Source organism: Ranitomeya variabilis, chromosome 3, assembly GCF_051348905.1.
Source record: "Ranitomeya variabilis isolate aRanVar5 chromosome 3, aRanVar5.hap1, whole genome shotgun sequence".
Classification (NCBI taxonomy): domain Eukaryota; kingdom Metazoa; phylum Chordata; class Amphibia; order Anura; family Dendrobatidae; genus Ranitomeya; species Ranitomeya variabilis.
Window position 1 is genome coordinate 787,210,482 of NC_135234.1, and position 21,642 is coordinate 787,232,123.

At 48.5% G+C, this 21,642-nt stretch overlaps 1 protein-coding gene across 3 annotated transcripts in view; it reads right to left on the reverse strand.

Moving 5' to 3' along the window:
- The window catches only part of LOC143817529 (aldehyde dehydrogenase family 3 member B1-like), a 333,041-nt gene that overhangs the window by 234,198 nt on the left and 77,201 nt on the right, over window positions 1–21,642 (reverse strand). For all 3 annotated transcript variants that reach the window (XM_077299016.1, XM_077299017.1, XM_077299018.1), the window contains exon 4: window positions 10,554–10,674. In XM_077299016.1, the coding sequence (XP_077155131.1) occupies window positions 10,554–10,674 (121 nt within the window). The remainder of the gene's footprint in view (window positions 1–10,553; window positions 10,675–21,642) is intronic.

A 21,642-nucleotide genomic window follows, 5' to 3' on the forward strand; every position in this document is an offset into this window, starting at 1 on the left:
CCAGGCGTCTGAATCCTAGACAGGCTCGTTGGTCGTTGTTTTTTTCTCGTTTCAATTTTGTGGTTTCATACCTGCCAGGTTCAAAGAATGTGAAGGCAGATGCTCTTTCCAGGAGTTTTGTGCCTGACTCTCCTGGAGACTCTGGGCCTACTGGTATCCTTAGGGATGGGGTAATATTGTCCGCCGTCTCCCCAGACTTGCGACGTGCATTGCAGGAGTTTCAGGCGGATAAACCTGATCGTTGTCCACCAGAAAGACTGTTTGTTCCGGATGATTGGACCAGTAGAGTCATCTCCGAGGTCCATTCTTCTGTGTTGGCTGGTCATCCTGGAATATTTGGTACTAGAGACTTGGTGGCCAGGTCTTTTTGGTGGCCTTCCTTGTCAAGGGATGTGCGCACCTTTGTGCAGTCTTGTGAAGTGTGTGCTCGGGCTAAGCCTTGCTGTTCTCGGGCCAGTGGGTTGTTGTTATCCTTGCCTATCCCGAAGAGGCCTTGGATGCACATTTCCATGGATTTTATTTCAGATCTCCCTGTCTCACAGAAAATGTCCGTTATCTGGGTTGTGTGTGACCGCTTTTCTAAGATGGTTCATTTGGTACCCTTGCCTAAGTTGCCTTCCTCCTTTGAGTTGGTCCCTTTATTTTTTCAGAACGTGGTTTGTTTGCATGGGATTCCGGAGAATATCGTTTCTGACAGGGGATCCCAGTTTGTGTCTAGATTTTGGCGGACGTTTTGTGCTAAGATGGGCATTGATTTGTCTTTCTCGTCTGCATTCCATCCTCAGACGAATGGCCAGACGGAGCGAACTAATCAGACCTTGGAAACTTATTTAAGGTGTTTTGTTTCTGCTGATCAAGATGACTGGGTTGCCTTTTTGCCACTGGCCGAATTTGCCCTTAATAATCGGGCTAGTTCTGCTACTTTGGTTTCTCCTTTCTTTTGTAATTCGGGGTTTCATCCTCGTTTTTCCTCTGGTCAGGTGGAGCCTTCGGATTGTCCTGGAGTGGACGTGGTGGTGGACAGGCTACATCAGATTTGGAATCAGGTGGTGGACAATTTGAAGTTGTCTCAGGAGAAGACTCAGCAGTTTGCTAATCGCCGTCGCCGCGTGGGTCCCCGACTTCTTGTTGGGGACTTGGTGTGGTTGTCTTCTCGTTTTGTCCCTATGAAGGTCTCTTCTCCTAAGTTCAAGCCTCGGTTCATCGGTCCTTATAAGATCTTGGAGATTCTTAACCCTGTATCTTTTCGTTTGGATCTCCCAGCATCGTTTGCTATTCATAATGTGTTCCATCGGTCGTTATTGCGGAGGTATGAGGTGCCCGTTGTTCCTTCGGTTGAGCCTCCTGCTCCGGTGCTGGTGGAGAAAGAATTGGAGTATGTTGTTGAGAAGATCTTGGATTCTCGTGTTTCCAGACGTAAACTCCAGTATTTGGTTAAGTGGAAGGGTTATGGTCAGGAGGATAATTCCTGGGTGGTCGCCTCTGATGTTCATGCGACTGATTTGGTCCGCGCCTTCCATAGAGCTCATCCTGATCGCCCTGGGGGTTCTCGTGAGGGTTCGGTGACCCCTCCTCAAGGGGGGGGTACTGTTGTGGATTCTGTTTTTGGGCTCCCTCTGGTGGTTACAACTGGTACTGGGTGACTTTGGTGGGTTGCGGTCTCTGGTTTCCACCTGTCCATCAGAGGCTGGGTGTTTCCTATTTAACCTGGCTTTCCTGTCATTCCCTTGCCGGCTATCAATGTATCAGTGTGTCTCTGTTACCTTTGCTACCTGCTCCTAGGCCTTCAAGACAAGCTAAGTCTGGATTTCCCTGTTTCATGTTTGCTTTCATGTTTTTAGTCCAGCTTGCAGATATGTAATTCTCTGCTGCTGGTTGCTCTAGTGGGCTGAAATTACCAGTCATGTACCATGAGTTGGCACATGAGTTCAAGTAATTTCAGGATGGTATTTTGAAGGGTTTTAAGCTGACCGCGCAGTTCACCTTTTGTATCCTCTGCTATCTAGCTTAAGCGGGCCTCATTTTGCTGAATCTGTTTTCATAACTACGTTTGTGCCTTCCTCTCATTTCACCGTCATTATATGTGGGGGGCTGCTATTTCTGTGGGAATATTTCTCTGGAGGCAAGATAGGTCTGTGATTCTTCTGATAGGGGTAGCTAAATCTCCGGCTGGCGCGAGACGTCTAGAGTCCCCCCAGGAACGTTCCCCGGCTGCTGTTAGTTGAGTGTTGAGGTTCAGGATCGCGGTCAGCTCAGGTTCCATCACCCTAGAGCTCGTCCTGATTTTGCCCGTGTTATGTGTTTAATTCCCTGCCATTGGGAACATGACACTGTCCGCTCCCCCGTCGTCCTGTCCGCTCCCCCCGTGCTCTGACTCCACCCCCCGTGCTCCGATCCCCCCGTGCTCCGATCTCCCCCCCATACTTACCGAGCCTCCTGGTGTCCGTCCGTCTCCTCTATGGGCGCCACCATCTTCCAAAATGGCGGGCGCATGCACAGTGTGCCTGCCGAATCTGCCGGCCGGCAGATTCGTTCCAGGTACATTTTGATCACTGTGATAAAACCTATCACAGTGATCAAAATAAAAAAATAGTAAATGAACCCCCCCTTTATCACCCCCATAGGTAGGGACAATCATAAAATAAAGAAAATATATTTTCTTTTATTTTTCCACTAAGGTTAGGATAAGAACTAGGGTTAGGGTTAGGGCTAGGGTTAGGGCTAGGGTTAGGGTTAGGGCTAGGGTTAGAATTAGGCTATGTGCACACGGTGCGAATTTGGCTGCGGATTAGCCGCTGCGAATTCGTAGCAGTGTTCCATCAGGTTTACAGTACCATGTAAACCTATGGAAAACCAAATCCGCTGTGCCCATGGTGCGGAAAATACCACACAGAAATGCTGCGTTGTATTTTCCTGCAGTATGTCAATTCTTTGTGCGGATTCCGCAGCGTTTTACACCTGTTCCAAAATAAGAATCCGCAGGTGAAATCCGCACAAAAAAACACTGGAAATCCGCGGTAAACACGCAGGTAAAACGCAGTGCCTTTTACCTGCGGATTTTTCAAAAATGGTGCGGAAAAATCTCACACGAATCCGCAACTAGGAATTAGAGTTAGGGTTAGAATTAGGGCTAGGGTTGGAAATAGGGTTAAGATTAGGCTTGTGGTTAGGGTTAGGGTTAGGGTGTGTTGGGGTTCAAGTTGTGGTTAGGGTTGGGATTAGGGTTAGGTTTAGGGATAGGGTTGGGATTAGGGGTGTGTTGGGGTTAGTGTTGTGGTTAGGGGTGTGTTGGGGATAGGGTTGTGATTAGGGTTATGGCTAGAGTTGGGATTAGGGTTAGGGGTGTGTTGGGGTTAGAATTGAGGGGTTTCCACTGTTTAGGCACATCAGGAGTCTCCAAACGCAACATGGCGACACCATTGATTCCAGCCAATCTTGCGTTCAAAAAGTCAAATGGTGCTCCCTCCCTTCCGAGCCCTGACGTGCGCCCAAACAGTGGTTTACCCCCACATATGGGGTACCAGCATACTCAGGACAAACTGGGCAACAACTACTGGGGTCTAATTTCTCCTGTTACCCTTGTGAAAATAAAAAATTGCTTGCTAAAACATGATTTTTGAGGAAAGAAAAATGATTTTTTATTTTCATGGCTCTGCGTTGTAAACTTCTGTGAAGCACTTGGGGGTTCAAAGTGCTCACAACATATCTAGATAAGTTCCTTGGGGGGTCTAGTTTCCAACGTGGGGTCACATGTGGGGGAGCTCCAATGTTTAGGCACATCAGGGGCTCTCCAAACGCGACATGGTGTCTGCTAACGATTGGAGCTAATTTTTCATTCAAAAAGTCAAATGGCGCTCCTTTCCTTCCGAGCCCTGCCGTGTGCCCAAACAGTGGTTTACCTCCACATGTGAGGTATCAGTGTACTCAGGAGAAATTGCCCAATAAATTTTAGGATCCATTTTATCCTGTTGCCCATGTGGAAATGAACAAATTGAGGCTAAAAGAAAATTTTGTGAAAAAAAAAGCACTTTTTCATATTTACGGATCAATTTGTTAAGCACCTGGGGGTTCAAAGTGCTCACTATGCCTCTAGATAAGTTCCTAGGGGGTCTTGTTTCCAAAATGCGGTCACATGTGGGGGAGCTCCAATGTTTAGGCACAGAGGGGCTCTCCAAACGCGACATGGTGTCCACTAACGATTGGAGCTAATTTTTCATTCAAAAGTCAAATGGCGCTCCTTCCGTTCCGAGCTTTCTCGTGTGCACAAACAGTGGTTCTCCCCCACATATGGGGTATTGGCGTACTCAGTAGAAATTGCCCAACAAATTTTAGGATCCATTTTATCCTGTTGCCCATGTGAAAATGAAAAAATTGAGGCTAAAAGAATTTTTTTTGTGAAAAAAAAGTACTTTTTCATTTTTACGGATCAATTTGTGAAGCACCTGGTGGTTCAAAGTTCTCACTATGCATCTAGATAAGTTCCTTGGGGGGTCTAGTTTCCAAAATGGGATCACTTGTTGGGGAGCTCCAATGTTTAGGCACAGAGGGGCTCTCCAAACGCGACATGGTGTCCGCTAAAGATTGGAACCAATTTTTCATTGAAAAAGTCAAATGGCGCTCCTTCCCTTCCGAGCCATGTCGTGCGCCCAAACAGTGGTTCCCCCCCACATATGGGGTATCGACGTACTCAGGACAAATTGTACAATAACTTTTGGGGTCCAGTTTCTCTTTTTACCTTTGGGAAAATAAAAAAAAATGTTGCTAAAAGATCGTTTTTGTGACTAAAAAGTTACATGTTCATTTTTTCCTTCCATGTTGCTTCTGCTGCTGTGAAACACCTGAAGGGTTAATAAACTTCTTGAATGTGGTTTTGAGCACCTTGAGGGGTGCAGTTTTTAGAATGGTGTCACTTTTGGGTATTTTCAGCCATATAGAACCCTCAAATTGACTTCAAATGTGAGGTGGTCCCTAAAAAAATGGTTTTGTAAATTTCGTTGTAAAAATGAGAAATCGCTGGTCAAATTTTAACCCTTATAACTTCCTAGCAAAAAAAAATTTTGTTTCCAAAATTGTGCTGATGTAAAGTAGACATGTGGGAAATGTTATTTATTAACTATTTTGTGTCACATAATTCTCTTGTTTAACAGAATAAAAATTAAAAATTTGAAAATTGCGAAATTTTCTAAATTTTCGACAAATTTCCATTTTTTTACAAATAAATGCAAAAATTATCGACCTAAATTTACCACTAACATGAAGCCCATTATGTCACAAAAAAACAATCTCAGAACCGCTAGGATCTGTTGAAGCGTTCCTGAGTTATTACCTCCTTAAAGGACACTGGTCAGAATTGCAAAAAACGGCCAGATCATTAAGGTCAAAATAGGTTGGGTCATGAAGGGGTTAAATAAACATGGTACCGCCGAAAACGTCATCTTGTCCCGCAAAAAGGAGCCACCATACAGCGTCATCAGCAAAAAAATAAAAAAGTTATAGCCCTGCAAAATAATTATTTTTTCTATAAAATAGTTTTTATTGTATAAAAGCGCCAAAACATAAAAAAATATAAATAAGGTATCACTGTAATCGTACTGACCTGAAGAATAAAGCTGCTTCATCAATTTTACCAAACACGGAACAGTATAAACGCCCCCCCAAAAGAAATTCACAAATTGCTGTTTTTTTTTTCATTCTGCCTAACAAAAATCGGAATAAAAAGCGATCAAAAAATGTCATATGCCCGAAAATGGTACCAATACCTCTTCCTGCAAAAAACAAAACCTCACATGACTCTGTAGACCAAAGTATGAAATAATTAGGGTATGTTTCTATGTTTAGGAAACGCTGCGTGTTTGACGCTGCGTAGATTCGCAGCGTCAACACGCCGCGTCCAGATGTTACAGCATAGTGGAGGGGATTTCATGAAATCCCATCTCCACTATGCATTAAAAGACGCATGCGGCAGACCCGCGGAAACGGACATGCGGCGCGTCTTTTAAGAACGCAGCATGTCCTTACATTGCTGAAACAACGCAAGAACAACGCAGGTGACCTGCCAGTGACCTCAGGTGCAGATTTGGTCAGGATTTTACCTGCGTAAAATCCTGACCAAATCCTGATGCAATCCTGAACGTGGACACATACCTTATAGTTCTCAGAATGTGGTGGTAATGCAAAAACTATTTTTTGCAATAAAAACGTCTTTTAGTGTGTGACAGCTGCCAAACATAAAAACCCGCTATAAAAACCTGCTATAAATGGTAAATCAAACCCCCCTTTATCAATGCCTTAGTTAGGGAAAAATAATAAAATTAAAAAAATGTATTTATTTCCATTTTCCAATTAGGGCTAGGGTTAGGGGCTAAAGTTAGGGTTAGCGTTGGGCTAAAGTTAGGGTTGGGGATAGAGTTGGGGTTAGGGTTTGGCTTTCGTTTACGGTTGGGTTAAAGGTGTGTCAGGGTTAGGTGTATGGTTAGGGTTGGGATTAGGGATTGGGGTTAGGGGTGTGTTGGGGTTAGGTTTGGGATTAGGGTTAGGGGTGTGTTGGGGTTAGGGTTGGAGTTAAAATTGGGAGGTTTCCACTGTTGAGGCACACCAGGGGCTCTGCAAATGCAACATGACGTCTGATCTCAATTCCATCCAATTCTGGTTTGAAAAAGTAAAGCAGTGTTCCTTCCCTTCCGAGCTCTGCCGTGCGCCCAACAGTGGTTTACCCCCACATATGGGGAATCAGCATACTCAGGACAAATTGGACAACAACTTTTGGGGTCCAATTTCTCCTGTTACCTTTGGGAAAATACAAAACTTGGGGCTAACAAATTTTTGTGGGAAATAAAAGATTTTTTGTTTTCACGGCTCTGCGTTATAAACTTTAGTGAAACACTTGGGGTTTCAAAATTCTCACAACACATCTAGATAAGTTCCTTGGGGGGCTACTTTCCAATATGGGGTCACTTGTTGGAGGTTTATACTGTTTGGGTACATCAGGGGCTCTACAAACGCAATGTGACGCCTGCAGACCATTCCATCAAAGTCTGCATTCCAAAACGCCACATCTTCCCTCACGAGCTCTGCCATGTGCCCAAACAGTAGTTTTCTCCCACATATGGGGTATAAGCATACTCAGGACAAATTGCACAACAACTGTTGGGGTCCAATTTCTCCAGATACCCTTGGGAAAATACAAAATTGGGGGCTAAAAGATCATTTTTGTGGAAAAAAAAGGATTTTTTAATTTTCAAGGCTCTACATTATAAACTTCTGTGAAGCACTTGGGGGTTCAAAGTGCTCACCACACATCTAGATAAGTTCCTTAGGGGGTTTGCTTTCCAAAATGATGTCACTTGTCGGGGGTTTCAATGTTTAGGCACATCAGGGGCTCTCCAAACGCGACATGGCGCTCCTTCCCTTCCGAACCCTGCCATGCGCCCAAACAGTGGTTTACCACCACATATGGGGTATCAGCGTACTCAGAACAAATTGTGCAACAACTTTTGGGGTCCAATTTCTTCTGTTACCCTTGGTAAAATAAAACAAATTGGATCTGAATAAATTTTTTGTGAAAAAAAGTTAAATGTTCATTTTGTTTTAAACATTCCAAAAATTCCTGTGAAGCACCTGAAGGGTTAATAAACTTCTTGAATGTGGTTTTGAGCACCTTGGGGGGCGCAGTTTTTAGAAAGGTGTCACACTTGGGTATTTTCTATCATATAGACCCCTCAAAATGACTTCAAATGTGATGTGGTCCCTAAAAAGAATGGTGTTGTAAAAATGAGAAATTGCTGGTCAACCCTTATAACTCCCTAACAAAAAAAATGTTGGTTCCAAAATTGTGGTGATGTAAAGTTGACATGTGGGAAATGTTACTTATTATGTATTTTGTTTGAGATATCTCTGTGATTTAAGGGCATGAAAATTCAAAGTTGGAAAATTGTGAAATTTTCAAAATTTTTGACAAATTTCTGTTTTTTTCACAAATAAACGCAGGTAATGTCAAAGAAATTTTATGACTAACATGAAGTACAATATGTCATGAGAAAACAATGTCAGAATCACTGGGATCCATGCAAGCGTTCCAGAGTTATAACCTCATAAAGGGACAGTGGTCAGAATTGTAAAAATTGGCCCAGTCGTTAAAATGCAAACCACCTTTGGGGTAAAGGGGTTAAATATGTTTTTGGTGAATTTAAAAAGACAAATAAAAAAAGAAAGAGTAGAACAAGGCTAGCACACAGACCTATGCCACGTATGCCTGCGAAACTATGATTTTTCCACCACAGATACACCAGGCCTCAGCCTGACATAACAGACTGTATTACATTTTTTTTGGCTTTTTGGTGAATTAAAAAAAAAAAAAAAAAAAAAAGAGTAGAACAAGGCTAGCACACAGAATTATTCTACACTGTGTGCAGAATTATTAGGCATCTCTGTAATGAGGAGCGGTGTTGCCTAATGACATCAAAACCCTATATAAGGTGTGCGTAATTATTAGGCAACTTCCTTTCCTTTGGCAAAATGGGTCAGAAGAGAGATTTGACGGGCTCTGAAAAGTCCAAAATTGTGAGATGTCTTGCAGAGGGAGGCAGCAGTCTTGAAATTGCCAAACTTTTGAAGCGTGATCACCGAACAATCAAGCGTTTCATGGCGAATAGCCAACAGGGTCGCAAGAAGCATGTTGGGCAATAAAGTCGCAAAATAACTGTCCATGAATTGAGGAAAATCAAGCGTGAAGCTGCCAAGATGCCATTTGCCACCAGTTTTGCCATATTTCAGAGCTGCAACGTTACTGGAGTAACAAAAAGCACAAGGTGTGCGATACTCAGGGACATGGCCAAGGTAAGGAAGGCTGAATAACGACCACCTTTGAGCAAGGAACATAAGATAAAATGTCGAAACTGGGCCAACAAATATCTTAAGACTGACTTTTCAAAGGTTTTATGGACTGATGAAATGAGAGTGATTCTTGATGGGCCAGATGGATGGGCCAGAGGCTAGATCAGTAAAGGGCAGAGACTCAGACGCCAGCAAGGTGGAGGTGGGGGACTGGTATGGGCTGGTATCAAAGATGAACTTGTGGGACCTTTTCGGGTTAAGGATGGAGTGAAGCTCAACTCCCAGACCTACTGCCTTTTTCTGGAAGACGACTTCAAGCAGTGGTACAGGAAGAAGAAGTCGGTATCGTTCAAGAAAAACATGATTTTCATGCAGGACAATGCTCCATCAGATGCCTTCAACTACTCCAAAGCGTGGCTGGCCAGTAAAGGTCTCAAAGAAGAAAAAATAATGACATGGCCCCCTTGTTCACCTCATCTGAACCCCATGGAGAACCTGTGGTCCCTCATAAAATGTGAGATCTACAGGGAGGGAAAACAGTCCACCTCTCGGAGCAGTGTCTGGGAGGCTGTGGTGGCTGCTGCACACAATGTTGGTCGTCAGATCAAGCAGCTGACAGAATCTATGGATGGAGGCTGCTGAGTATCATCATAAAGAAAGGTGACTATATTGGGCACTCATTTTTGGGGGTTTTGTTTTTGCATGTCAGAAATGTTTATTTCTAAATTTTGTGCAGTTATATTGGTTTACCTGGTGAATATAAACAAGTGAGATGGGAATATATTTGGTTTTTATTAAGTTGTCTAATAATTCTGCACAGTAATAGTTACCTGCACAAACAGATATCCTCCTAAGATAGCCAAATCTAAAAAACCCACTCCAACTTCCAAAAATATTAAGCTTTGATATTTATGAGTCTTTTGGGTTGATTGAGAACATAGTTGTTGATCAATAATAAAAATAATCCTCTAAAATACAACTTGCCTAATAATTCTGCACACAGTGTACGTATGCCTGCGAAAATACGGTTTTTCAAACACAGAAACACCAGGCCTCAGCCTGACATAACAGACTGTATTAATTTTTTTTTTGCTTTTTGGTGAATTTAAAAATGAAAAAAAAAAAATGAAAACTGCAGCTAGGTCTATAGTAAATAAGCAGCAGCAGCAGCAGCAGTTACGGAGCTTTGGGAGGGATGCAGTGAGAGCTATGTACGCACATACAGTGCCTGCAGGCCTTGCACTGATGTGGATATGTGCACATAGACTCCCCTGCCTACCTAGAGCTGAAATCTCGGGACCCCCGAATTAGCCCTAAAAAGGACTGTTGGTTTCTCGGAGTTGTGGACTGAACAGTTGCAGACCTACACTGACTCTTAAAAGGGCGATTCTGACCCTATTTCAGCAGCAGCTCTCCCTACACTCGCTAAGTCCGGAGCAGAATACGGTGAGCAGGGCGGCGCCAGGTCTCTTATAGACCTGATGATACTGTGCTGCCAGCCAATCACTGTAATACCACAATAAAGATGGCTGCGGCATTACAGTACATGGCTGACAATCCCTGCACTGTCATTGGTGCTCTAAAGAGTGCCAGAATTGCAGGGAGGAGACCCGAGCTCCGCTGAATAATCCCGGAAATACTCAGTGCTCGCCGAGTACACCGAGCATAGTGATACTTGGGCGAGTCATGGAGATGACTACTCTCTACACATGAGGACTCACCTGCTGCAATTGCCCCAACAAGAGGAATGAGAGACAGGTTTATGGGGTAGTTCCATGGAGCCATGACAAGAACAACACCAAATGGATCTTTTCGGATGAAAGCAGAGTCCAGTGAAGTTGCCTGATGGAGAAAGAGAATGTCAGCAATTATATGACAGCAAGGGGTGGGCATAATCTGGGCAACAGCAGAATGTTTTGGGCCTGGGCAATCACAAAGGTTTGCATGTCCCAGATCATGGTGAGAAACTTCTAGGAGCCTGGCACACCTCTACTGGATCATGGTGGTAAGCTGGGGGGTGGATGAGTGCTCATGGTTGTCAAGGTTCACTGTGATGATTTGGAGTGAAGACAGGCAAGCGCAGCTGAGCCATTGTGGTGAGCTGGGGACAGGCGAGCGCAGCTGTCCTGAGCCATTGTGGTGAGCTGGGGACAGGCGAGCGCAGCTGTCCTGAGCCATTGTGGTGAGCTGGGGACAGGCGAGCACTGCAGTCCTTAGCCATTGTGGTGAGCTGGGGACAAGCGAGCGCAGCTGTCCTGAGCCTTTGTGGTGAGCTGGGGGCTGGCGAACCTTACTGCACTGAGCCATTGTGGTGAGCAGGGGACAGGCGAGCGCAGCTGTCCCGAGCCATTGTGGTGAGCTGGGGACAGGTAAGTGCAGCTGTCCTGAGCCATTGTGGTGAGCTGGGGACAAGCGAGTGCAGCTGTCCTGAGCCATTGTGGTGAGCTGGAGACAAGCGAGTGCAGCTGTCCTGAGCCATTGTGGGGAGCTGGAGACAAGCAAGAACAGCTGTCCTGAGCCATTGTGTTGACCTGGGGATAAGCGAGCACAGCTGTCCTGAGCCATTGTGGTGAGCTGGGGACAGGTGAGCACAGCTGTCCTGAGCCATTGAGGTGAGCTGGGGACAGGCGAATGCAGCTTTCCTGATCCATTGTGGTGAGCTGGGGACAAGTGAGCGCAGCTGTCCTGAGCCATTTTGGTGAGCTGGGGACAGGTGAGCGCAGCTGTCCTGAGTAATTGTGGTGAGCTAGGTACAGGAGAGTGCAACTGTCCTGAGCCATTGTGGTGAGCAGGGGAAATGCGAGCGCAGCCGTCCTGACCCATTGAGGTGAGCAGGCGTCAGGTGAACGCAATGGTGAGCTTCAGGCTGACGGGTGGATACAGTAGTTCTGACTCAGTCATGGTGTTGATCCAGGAACAGTTTAACACAACTCTGCATGGTAATAGTGGAAAGCTTAGGACGTAATCCTGGAGTTAAGCTGCGGGAAAGCAAGCTTACCTGTCCTAGGTCATGGTGGTGAGCTGGAATCAGGCAAAGACTGCTATTCTAGGTCATCATGGTGAGCTGGGGGTAGGTGAGCACAGCTGTCCTGGGTCATGATGGGAAGCTGGGGGTGGAGTGCACAGTTAATCTAGATCATGGTGGTAAGCCTGGATCATTGTGGTCCTGGATCATGGTGGTGAGCTGAGATCAGGTAAGCACTGCTATTCTAGGTCATGGTAGTGAGCTTGGTGTAGACAAGCAGTTTTCCTGGATCATGGTGATAAGGTAGGCACAGGTGATCACGGCTATTCTAAACCATGGTGAGCTGGGTGTGGGTGAACACAGGTGTCCTGGAGCATAGTGATGAGATAAGTGAACACAGCTTTCCTGGGTCATAGAGGTGAGCAGACGGCAGGAAAGTACAGCTGTTCTGTGTCATGGTGGTGACCTGGGGACAGGTGAACATAGTTGTCTTTGGTCAAGGTCGTGAGATGGTGGCAGGCAAGCACAGCTGTCCTGAGTCATTTTGGTCAGCTAGGTCAGGGAATCAAAGTTGTCCTGGGTCATGGTGGTGAGCTGGAGACAGGCCAGCACTGATATTCTATGTCATTGTGGTGAGCTGGGGGTAGGCAAGTGTAGCGCCCCCACTGCCGCAGGGCCGAGGGGTACCCGGTACCGGGCCTCTGAGTCTCTGCTCTGGGGTGGTCACGGTGGCTAGACCCGGTCCGTGACCCTGCTGAGGGGTGCACAATGATAGATGCGATGGTAATGTTGCGGTGCAGTGTAGGTCGTAGTAAATAACGAGGACACCAGGTTGCAGTCTCTTTACCTCTTTACTGAAGGTTTTAGAGTCCTCGGTCCAGAGTGCTGTCAACAGGGCTGTCAGAGACCGGCCGGTCCAAAGGCACATCAGGAGTTCCCTTTGCAGGTGGGAATCAGTGTCTACCTTCTAGCACTGGGTGTTGTAGTTCTTCCCTGCTGAGCTCCCGGGATAGTCCTCACAACTGATTCTGCCTGTCTCTGATGTTCGTTCTCTCCGTCCCCCAGGTGATATGGTAGGACGCACCCGTATGACGGGGTAGGCCTGGAGTTCTTCCGGGACCCTAGAGTCGCCCCTCTCCCACAGCTGCCTCCGTTGTCTGCTTAGGTGATTTGTGTGAGACAGCCAACCTATAATTGGCTGCCCTGCCGTGGTTTGCAGTAGTACTTAGAGTCTCTTACTTGCTCGGCGTTCCGGCCACCGACTGTTTGCGCCTCAGAAGGATGTTGCCTCGGTCTAACAGCACGACTCCTTCTGGTCCTAATTCCTCTTTACTGTATTCCCGTTGTTCACTGGTTAGTTCTGCTCTTAGGAGTCTGCCAGGATCCCATCCCTGACAGGTCCTCTCACTAGCTCTTCCCAGTTACTTCTCTCTCTGTCTTCCTGTCCAACCCCCAGTTTTACCAGAGTGTGAGGAGTGGCCTACTAGATAGAACCACCCCCCCTGGTGGCCGGAGTGTGAAGTGTAGTGTGAGTGTTACCTGGTCAGAGAAACTCCTTTAGTGCAATCAGACGTAACATCACTCCCCTTAGTGGCAGAGCGACATTACTGCAACGACCAGGACTCTGGGGCGCTGCACTCCCCCCCGGTTAAATCCAGTACTCCCGGACTGGGAAAACAAGAACAACAATACATGTTTAACAGAAAACACACACAATTTTGAAATAGCATAAACAATTAAACATAACAGTGCTTCCCTTTATGGGAGGTGAGGACTCTTGAACGTTGCAAAAGTTAGGTCATGCACAGTTTATGACTCTCAGTTCAATGGTTGAAACAGCGGGGACCCCGGGTAAACAAAGGGGTCCCCCTTTTGAAAGTTTTTGAGCAATTCACCGTCCATTACTCTATTGTCCATTTTAAAACCTGTAACAAAAGATATGCACACAACCATTTTAAACTAAATAGCAGCCCTCGCTAATACCTCCAAGTTTTGTAACGGAGGGGAGTTTGGTTCTGAGTGCTGCGTGTGGACCTTCGCAGCGCAGGGGTTGCTATTGGCCTAACAGGGCCCGCTATGCTTGCTACCACTGGTGTAGTGCACTGTCTTCTAGCTACACTTCTAGTGAGTCTGGGTAGCACTGGCAGGTTGGGGCTCTCAGAGCTGCTGCTATCAACAGTGGGTACAGCAGATTCACCGATAGCAGAGGGAGGATTTGCCGGTTCAACGGTTGGCATGGCATCTTCAGGTAGGGCTTGTTGAGGTTGCGGGGCCGGATGATCTGGTACCACCATTGCTTCTGGTGGGTCCGGCTGTTGAAACGTTAGAACAGGTACCACGATGGCCTGATTTATCTGAGTCCAGGACTGGGGAAAGTCACCAAGGACGGTATGGATCATCTCCTTTTCCACCGGCGGGGAGATTCCTGGGACCGTGTCCCTCTCTCTCAACTTATCGGGGCAGACCTTAAGGTGATCCCTGGATACCGCTGTCGAGGTCTCCCCTCTGTCCTTGCTGATGAGACAGACCTTCGTGTTGTCGAAATCGGATGGCAGGATGGTATATGGTTCCGCTTCCCATTGGTCTTCGAGCTTGTGTAGTCTCCTCTTTCGTTTAAGTACTTGCTCACCAGGTGATAGGGGAATCGCAGGAGCGTGCTGGTTGTAGTCCCTTTCTTGTTTTTGCCTAGCCTGAGCGAGACTTCTTTCCACGCACTCCTGTACTTTGCGGTACCTTCGCTGCCTTTCTGCATCCCAATCCGCATCCGGTGAGGTATCTTCGGGGACTAGGACCCCCATATCCAGATCAACGGGTAACTGGCTAGGCCTTCCCCTCATTAGGTACGCTGGAGTACAGTTGGTGGAATTTACTGGGATGTGATTGTAGATATCCACCAAATCAGGCAACTTCGTCGGCCACAGGTTCCGTTCCTCTACGGGCAAGGTCTTCAATAAGTCGATCACCACCTGGTTCATCTTTTCGCACATCCCATTGGTTTGAGGATGGTACGGCGTGGTTCGGATCTTCTTACACCCGTACAGTTGGCAGAACTCTTGGAACACTTCGTCTTCGAATGCTGGTCCCTGATCGGTCAGTACCTTCTCCGGGTAGCCATGGGGCCTACAAAAGTACTGCTGGAAGGCCTTGGCGGCAGTCCTGGCTGTTAGATCCTTGACAGGTATAACCACCAAAAATCTGGAGTAGTGATCTACGATGGTAAGAGCGTAGATATAGCCTGACCGGCTAGGTGTCAACTTCACATGATCCAGCGCGACCAGTTCGAGCGGCCGTTTGGTGATGATAGGCTGCAGGGGAGCCCGTTGGCTGCCACGGTCCTTCCTGCGTAGGCTACATGGACCGCACTCCTGGCACCACTTCTCAATGGCTCTCTTCATGCCAATCCAATAGAACCTCCCTCGGAGTAGCCTCTCTAGCTTCCTCCATCCGAAGTGTCCGGCTCCATCATGGTAGGCTCCCAGAACCATGGGCGCATCTCGCCTTGGCACCACTATCTGCCACACCAATTCATGAGTACGTAGGTCGATGCTCCTCCTGCACAGCTTTCCATCATGGATAAACAGTTTGCTTCTCCCCTTCCACAGCTGTTGGGTTTCCTGTGGATCATCTGGGCCGGGATGCAACCCTGCCTGCGTCAAGAGCTCTTTCACCCGACGGACCGTGGGGTCACCATCCTGGGTCTCCGCCCACCCATGATGGGGCAGGGGATTCAGCGTGGCACCCGGTTGGTTCCTGTGCCTGTTCTTCACATGATGAGAGTTCTGAGTGGCTTTGGGGCGATGGAATGCAGGCAGCTCCACCTCTTCAAGTGCCTCCGGGTCTTCTCCCGTTTCTGGCAAATTGGGCATTCGGGACAAGGCATCAGCATTGGCATTCTTGTGTCCTGCCCGGTACTTGATGGTGAAATCGTAGTTGGACAACCGGGCCATCCACCGCTGTTCCAAGGCCCCGAGTTTGGCAGTATCCAGATGCGTTAGCGGATTGTTATCCGTGAAGACGGTGAATTTCGCAGAGGCCAGGTAGTGTTTGAACCTCTCTGTCACTGCCCAGACGATGGCAAGGAATTCCAGCTTAAAGGAACTGTAGTTGTCAGGGTTCCTTTCCGTGGGACGGAGTTTCCTGCTGGCGTAAGCGATCACCCTTTCTTTGCCTTTCTGGACCTGGGACAGCACGGCTCCTAATCCCACATTGCTGGCATCTGTGTACAGCACAAACGGTTGGTCGTATTCGGGGTAAGCCAGTACCTCTTCTCCCGTCAGTGCCGACTTCAAACAAGTGAAGGATCCCTCCAGCTGCTCGTTCCAATCAAAGGGGGTGTTCTTCCCCTTGGTTTTTTTTTTGGTTGGCCTACTAACAAGTTTTGCAAGGGTGCGGCCTTCCTGGTGAAGTCCTTAATGAACCTCCGGTAATAGCCTACCAGCCCGAGGAACTGCCGGACTTCGTGAAGGTCACTGGGCTTTTGCCAGTCCTTGATCACCGTGACCTTGTCGGGGTCTGGGGCCACTCCTTCAGCGCTCACCACATGGCCCAGGTATTGCACTTTAGGTTTCAGCAGATGACACTTGGACGGTTTCACCTTTAAGCCAAAGTTGGACAGGGCTTCAAACACCTCGGCCAGGTGCTTCAGATGGTCTTCGTAGGTCTTAGAGAAGACAATGACATCATCCAAATACAGCAGCACGGTTTCGAAGTTCATGTGCCCCAGGCAGCACTCCATCATCCTCTGGAACGTCCCGGGAGCATTGCACAATCCGAATGGCATGTAATTGAATTCGCAGAGACCCATTGGCGTCGTGAAGGCCGTCTTCTCTTTGTCCGCCTCCGCTACAGGAACCTGCCAGTACCCACTGGTGAGATCTAAGGTAGAGAAGTAGTTAGCAGATTTTAAGGCAGCCAGAGACTCCTCTATCCTGGGCAGTGGGTATGCGTCCTTATGTGTAATGCGATTCAACTGCCTGTAATCAACACACATCCTCATTGTACCATCTTTCTTTTTAACAAGGACTAACGGAGCTGCCCAGGGGCTACAGCTGTCTCTCACCACCCCAGCCTCCTTCATTTCCCGCAACATGTCCTTGGCACACTGGTAATGAGCTGGGGGTACAGGGCGATATCTCTCTTTTATGGGTCGGTGATCTCCTGTGGGGATATGATGTTGGATCCCTTTCACCTGCCCAAAATCTAAGGGGTGTTTGCTGAATACCTGCTCGTACTCGTGTACCACCCTGTAGGCCCCCTGTTTTTGATGGGATGGGGTAGAGTCAGTGCCCACATGCAATTCCCGACACCTGTCTTTCGAGTGCTCTGCAGAACCGTTGTCCTCCGCCACGTTTGACGGGACCAAGGGTTCAGCTGTCTGTATCACATTATTATTAACAGTGAACAATTTGGCGAGCTTGGCATACTTGGTGAGGTGAACCTCTTCCTCCCCACAATTGAGGACGCATACGGGCACTCTCCCCTGGCGAACGTCGACCACCCCCCGGGCTGTCAGAATAGTAGGCCTATTGTCTGAATATACGGGTTCTACCAAGGCCTGGTAGTCCTTTCCCCTGAGGCCTATGGCTGCCCGACACCATATTAACATTTCACTCCTGGGGGGTATCGCGATGGGGTTTGAATCACTCACAGTGACACGACCAATCTCACCACCAGTCAGCTCTACCTGCTGTCTCTGTATCAGAGCTCTGATTTCCTTCTGCAGGGCACATTGCTCACTGTGGCCAGCGGTTTCTGCCACCTTTTGCAACAAAACAATAACTTCTGCAAGACAATTTTCTATAACATTAGTACCAAGAGTCATCATGGGATTACATTCTCGACGATCAATATCAACAATCACAATCCCTTGGGCTTTCAATTCCACCCGCCCCACCTTGATGGTGACCTCCTTATACCCCACTTGTGGCAACGGCTGACCATTACTGGCTATTATGGTGAAATCATCGTCAGGGCCACGAGTAATATCAGTGTTCTCCCAATACCGTTTATAAAGCACGTAAGGTATAGTCGTCACCTGAGAACCGGTGTCCAGCAAAGCGTTCAAGGGGATTCCATCAACCACTACAGGGAGAACTGGTCGTCCTCCAATATACTTGGTTCTCCAATGCTGCGGGCCTGACCGTCCTACTCCTGGGGGTTGGCCCTTTGCCCCAGGGGTTGCTCGTTTAAAGGACAGTACCTTGCAAGGTGGCCCACCTGGTGACAGCGGCGGCAGATGGGTCGTCCGTCCTGATGGAAGCGATCGCTGTCCCGGCCTCTGGTCGGTGGGGTCCTCTTCTGTCGCGTCCAGGGGACATCTTCTGGTCTGGAGGCCAGCTGGATCTTTTCCTTGGGGGCCTCCTGTAGGGACTGCACCGTCCGGGCTAGGGCAGCAACGCTCTTGGTCAGCTCCTGCATCTGAAGACGCAGTCCTGCAGGGGAGTCGTCCTCGAAGCTCTGGGCGTCGGCCTCCCCGGCAACTGGGGTATCCGGTACCACCTCCTGGTGGTATGTGAGAGCGGGGCGCCTGGGTGGTATTGCGCGGCTGGGCTGTCGCTCCTGCAATGCCTGGATAGCTTTATCTTTGAATTGCGCAAAAGTCAAGTCTGGATTTTGCATGGCCAGGAAGTGCAATTGGCCCCGCTGGTGACTGCACAGGAGCCCCTCAATGAACTGCTCCTTCAGGAGTTTATCCTCATCCTGCATGCTGCCGGGGTCACTCTGCTTAATGGCCCGCATCGCCTCCTGGAGATTAAGGGCATAGTCCCGTAAGCTATCCTGCAGTCTCTGTTTGCATCCATAGAAAGTCAGTTTAATTTCTGTAGCAGTGCGAGTATCGAAGGTGGCTTTAAGCTTTGCAAAAATCTGCTGTGCAGTTCCCTTATCCTCGGCGGGCCAGGACTTCAATTCTCTCAGAGCCGCCCCAAAGAGTTGGCCGGTTATCATATGAACCTTCTGAGGCTCTGTCAGGGGATAGAATTCGAGCAGACTGCAGAGCCCTTCCTTAAAGTCAGTGAATGTATGCGACTCCCCAGAGTATCGTGGGAGCCAGGCCGCTCCGGGCAGGTACGGCATAGAGAAGGGCATTATGGCTTTTGTGTTAGCGGCAGTGTCCGAGTGGCTGAGGGGAACAGCGGGTTCTGCGGCAACCGGTGGTGGTATTAGGGCCGCGGCTTCGCCCGCTGCGGAACCGGAGCTGCCCCTGCGTCTGCGGCCGCCACCTCCTCTCCTCCCGACTCGGACATGGCTGTCCCTTCCTCCCACTAACCTGCTGGAGGTCAGAGTTCCTCTTCCGGGATTGGCGCCTTACCGCGCTTTCCGTTCCGCGCTTCTTTTGGCCGGTTCCGCCCACGAAGCTGTGGCTCCTCCCTCCGTGCGCGGCAATGGCAAATTTTGGTGGTAAATGGCAATACACAGTCCAAGCACAATAAATCACAGTTCCAAGGCACACATGACCTGATTCTTCAGGCTTAAGAAGATCCTGTTCGTGACGCCAAATTGTAGCGCCCCCACTGCCGCAGGGCTGAGGGGTACCCGGTACCGGGCCTCTGAGTCTCTGCTCTGGGGTGGTCACGGTGGCTAGACCCGGTCCGTGACCCTGCTGAGGGGCGCACAATGATAGATGCGATGGTAATGTTGCGGTGCAGTGTAGGTCGTAGTAAATAACGAGGACACCAGGTTGCAGTCTCTTTACCTCTTTACTGAAGGTTTTAGAGTCCTCGGTCCAGAGTGCTGTCAACAGGGCTGTCAGAGACCGGCCGGTCCAAAGGCACATCAGGAGTTCCCTTTGCAGGTGGGAATCAGTGTCTACCTTCTAGCGCTGGGTGTTGTAGTTCTTCCCTGCTGAGCTCCCGGGATAGTCCTCACAACTGATTCTGCCTGTCTCTGATGTTCGTTCTCTCCGTCCCCCAGGTGATATGGTAGGACGCACCCGTATGACGGGGTAGGCCTGGAGTTCTTCCGGGACCCTAGAGTCGCCCCTCTCCCACAGCTGCCTCCGTTGTCTGCTTAGGTGATTTGTGTGAGACAGCCAACCTATAATTGGCTGCCCTGCCGTGGTTTGCAGTAGTACTTAGAGTCTCTTACTTGCTCGGCGTTCCGGCCACCGACTGTTTGCGCCTCAGAAGGATGTTGCCTCGGTCTAACAGCACGACTCCTTCTGGTCCTAATTCCTCTTTACTGTATTCCCGTTGTTCACTGGTTAGTTCTGCTCTTAGGAGTCTGCCAGGATCCCATCCCTGACAGGTCCTCTCACTAGCTCTTCCCAGTTACTTCTCTCTCTGTCTTCCTGTCCAACCCCAAGTTTTACCAGAGTGTGAGGAGTGGCCTATTAGATAGAACCACCCCCCCTGGTGGCCGGAGTGTGAAGTGTAGTGTGAGTGTTACCTGGTCAGAGAAACTCCTTTAGTGCAATCAGACGTAACATCACTCCCCTTAGTGGCAGAGCGACATTACTGCAACGACCAGGACTCTGGGGCGCTGCACAAGCACATCTGTCCTTGGTCATGGTGGTGATCAGGGGGCAGGCGAGCACAGTTGTCCTGGGTCATAGTGGTGAGGGCATGCAAGCACAGTTGTGGATTTGGGTCGTCAGTAGTGTTGAGCGATACCTTCCGATATGCAAAGGTATCGGTATCGGATTGGATCGGACGATATCCAAAAAATATCGGATATCGCCGATACCGATACCCGATACCAATGCATATCAATGGGACACAAAATATCGGAATGGTTCCCAGGGTCTGAAGGAGAGGAAACTCTCCTTCAGGCCTTGGGATCCATATTCATGTATAAAATAAAGAATAAAAATAAAAAATATTGATATACTCACCCCTCCGACGGCGACGGCTCTCACCGGTCCAAGCGTCTGCCTCCGTTCCTAAGAATGCAGGGAGTGAAGGACCTTCGATGACATCGTGGCTTGTGATTGGTCGCGTGACCGCTCACGCGACCAATCACAAGCTGCAACGTCATCGAAGGTCCTTAACTCCCTACATTCTTAGGAACGGAGGCATCGCTAAGGTCCAGGGTCCGCCGGAGGGGTGAGTATATCAATATTTTTTATTTTTATTATTTTTTTTTTACATGAATATGGATCCCAGGGCCTGAAGGAGAGTCTCCTCTCCTCCAGACCCTGGGAACCATACGCACCGTACACTTCTGATTCCGATTTCCGATATCGCAAAAATATCGGAACTCGGTATCGGAATTCCGATACAGCAAATATCGGCCGATACCCGATATTTGCAGTTTCGGAATGCTCAACACTAGTCGTCAGCTGGGATTATGCAAGCTCTGCTATTTTAGGTCATGGTGGTAAACTGATGCAGGCAAGAACAGCTGTCCTGTGTCATGGTTTTAAGCTGGGCGAAGGTGAGCACAGCTGTGCTAGATCATGGTGGTGAGATGGAGGAAGGATAGTACAGATGTCATGGGTTATGGTTGTGAACTGGGGGAAGGTGTAACAACTTTGCTGGCATCACTACATGGCCTCCCATTCCTCACACACCATCTTACACTCTGCTCCATGTCATGTTGTGTTCTGTCTGTTGCCAGCTCCATATTCTGTGCCTCTGCTCTCTGCATGCTTCCTGGCTGTGTGCATAGGGGGGCGGCGCCAGAACTCTCTGGTTCTTATGGAATCAGGATGCACCTGTCTAATCTGTTCCTGACCAATTACCAAGAGGCCTCCAGTATTTAGGACAGCCCCACCCTGTGGACTGGGCCTGTGCAATGTTTTTACTCAGTTAGTGTTTTGCTTCTGAGCTGCCAGGCCTTGCTCTGTGTTCCTCCTTCTCTGGAGGCTCTACTCTTAGCTTTGCCTTATTCTTGTTGGTCTGCCCTCC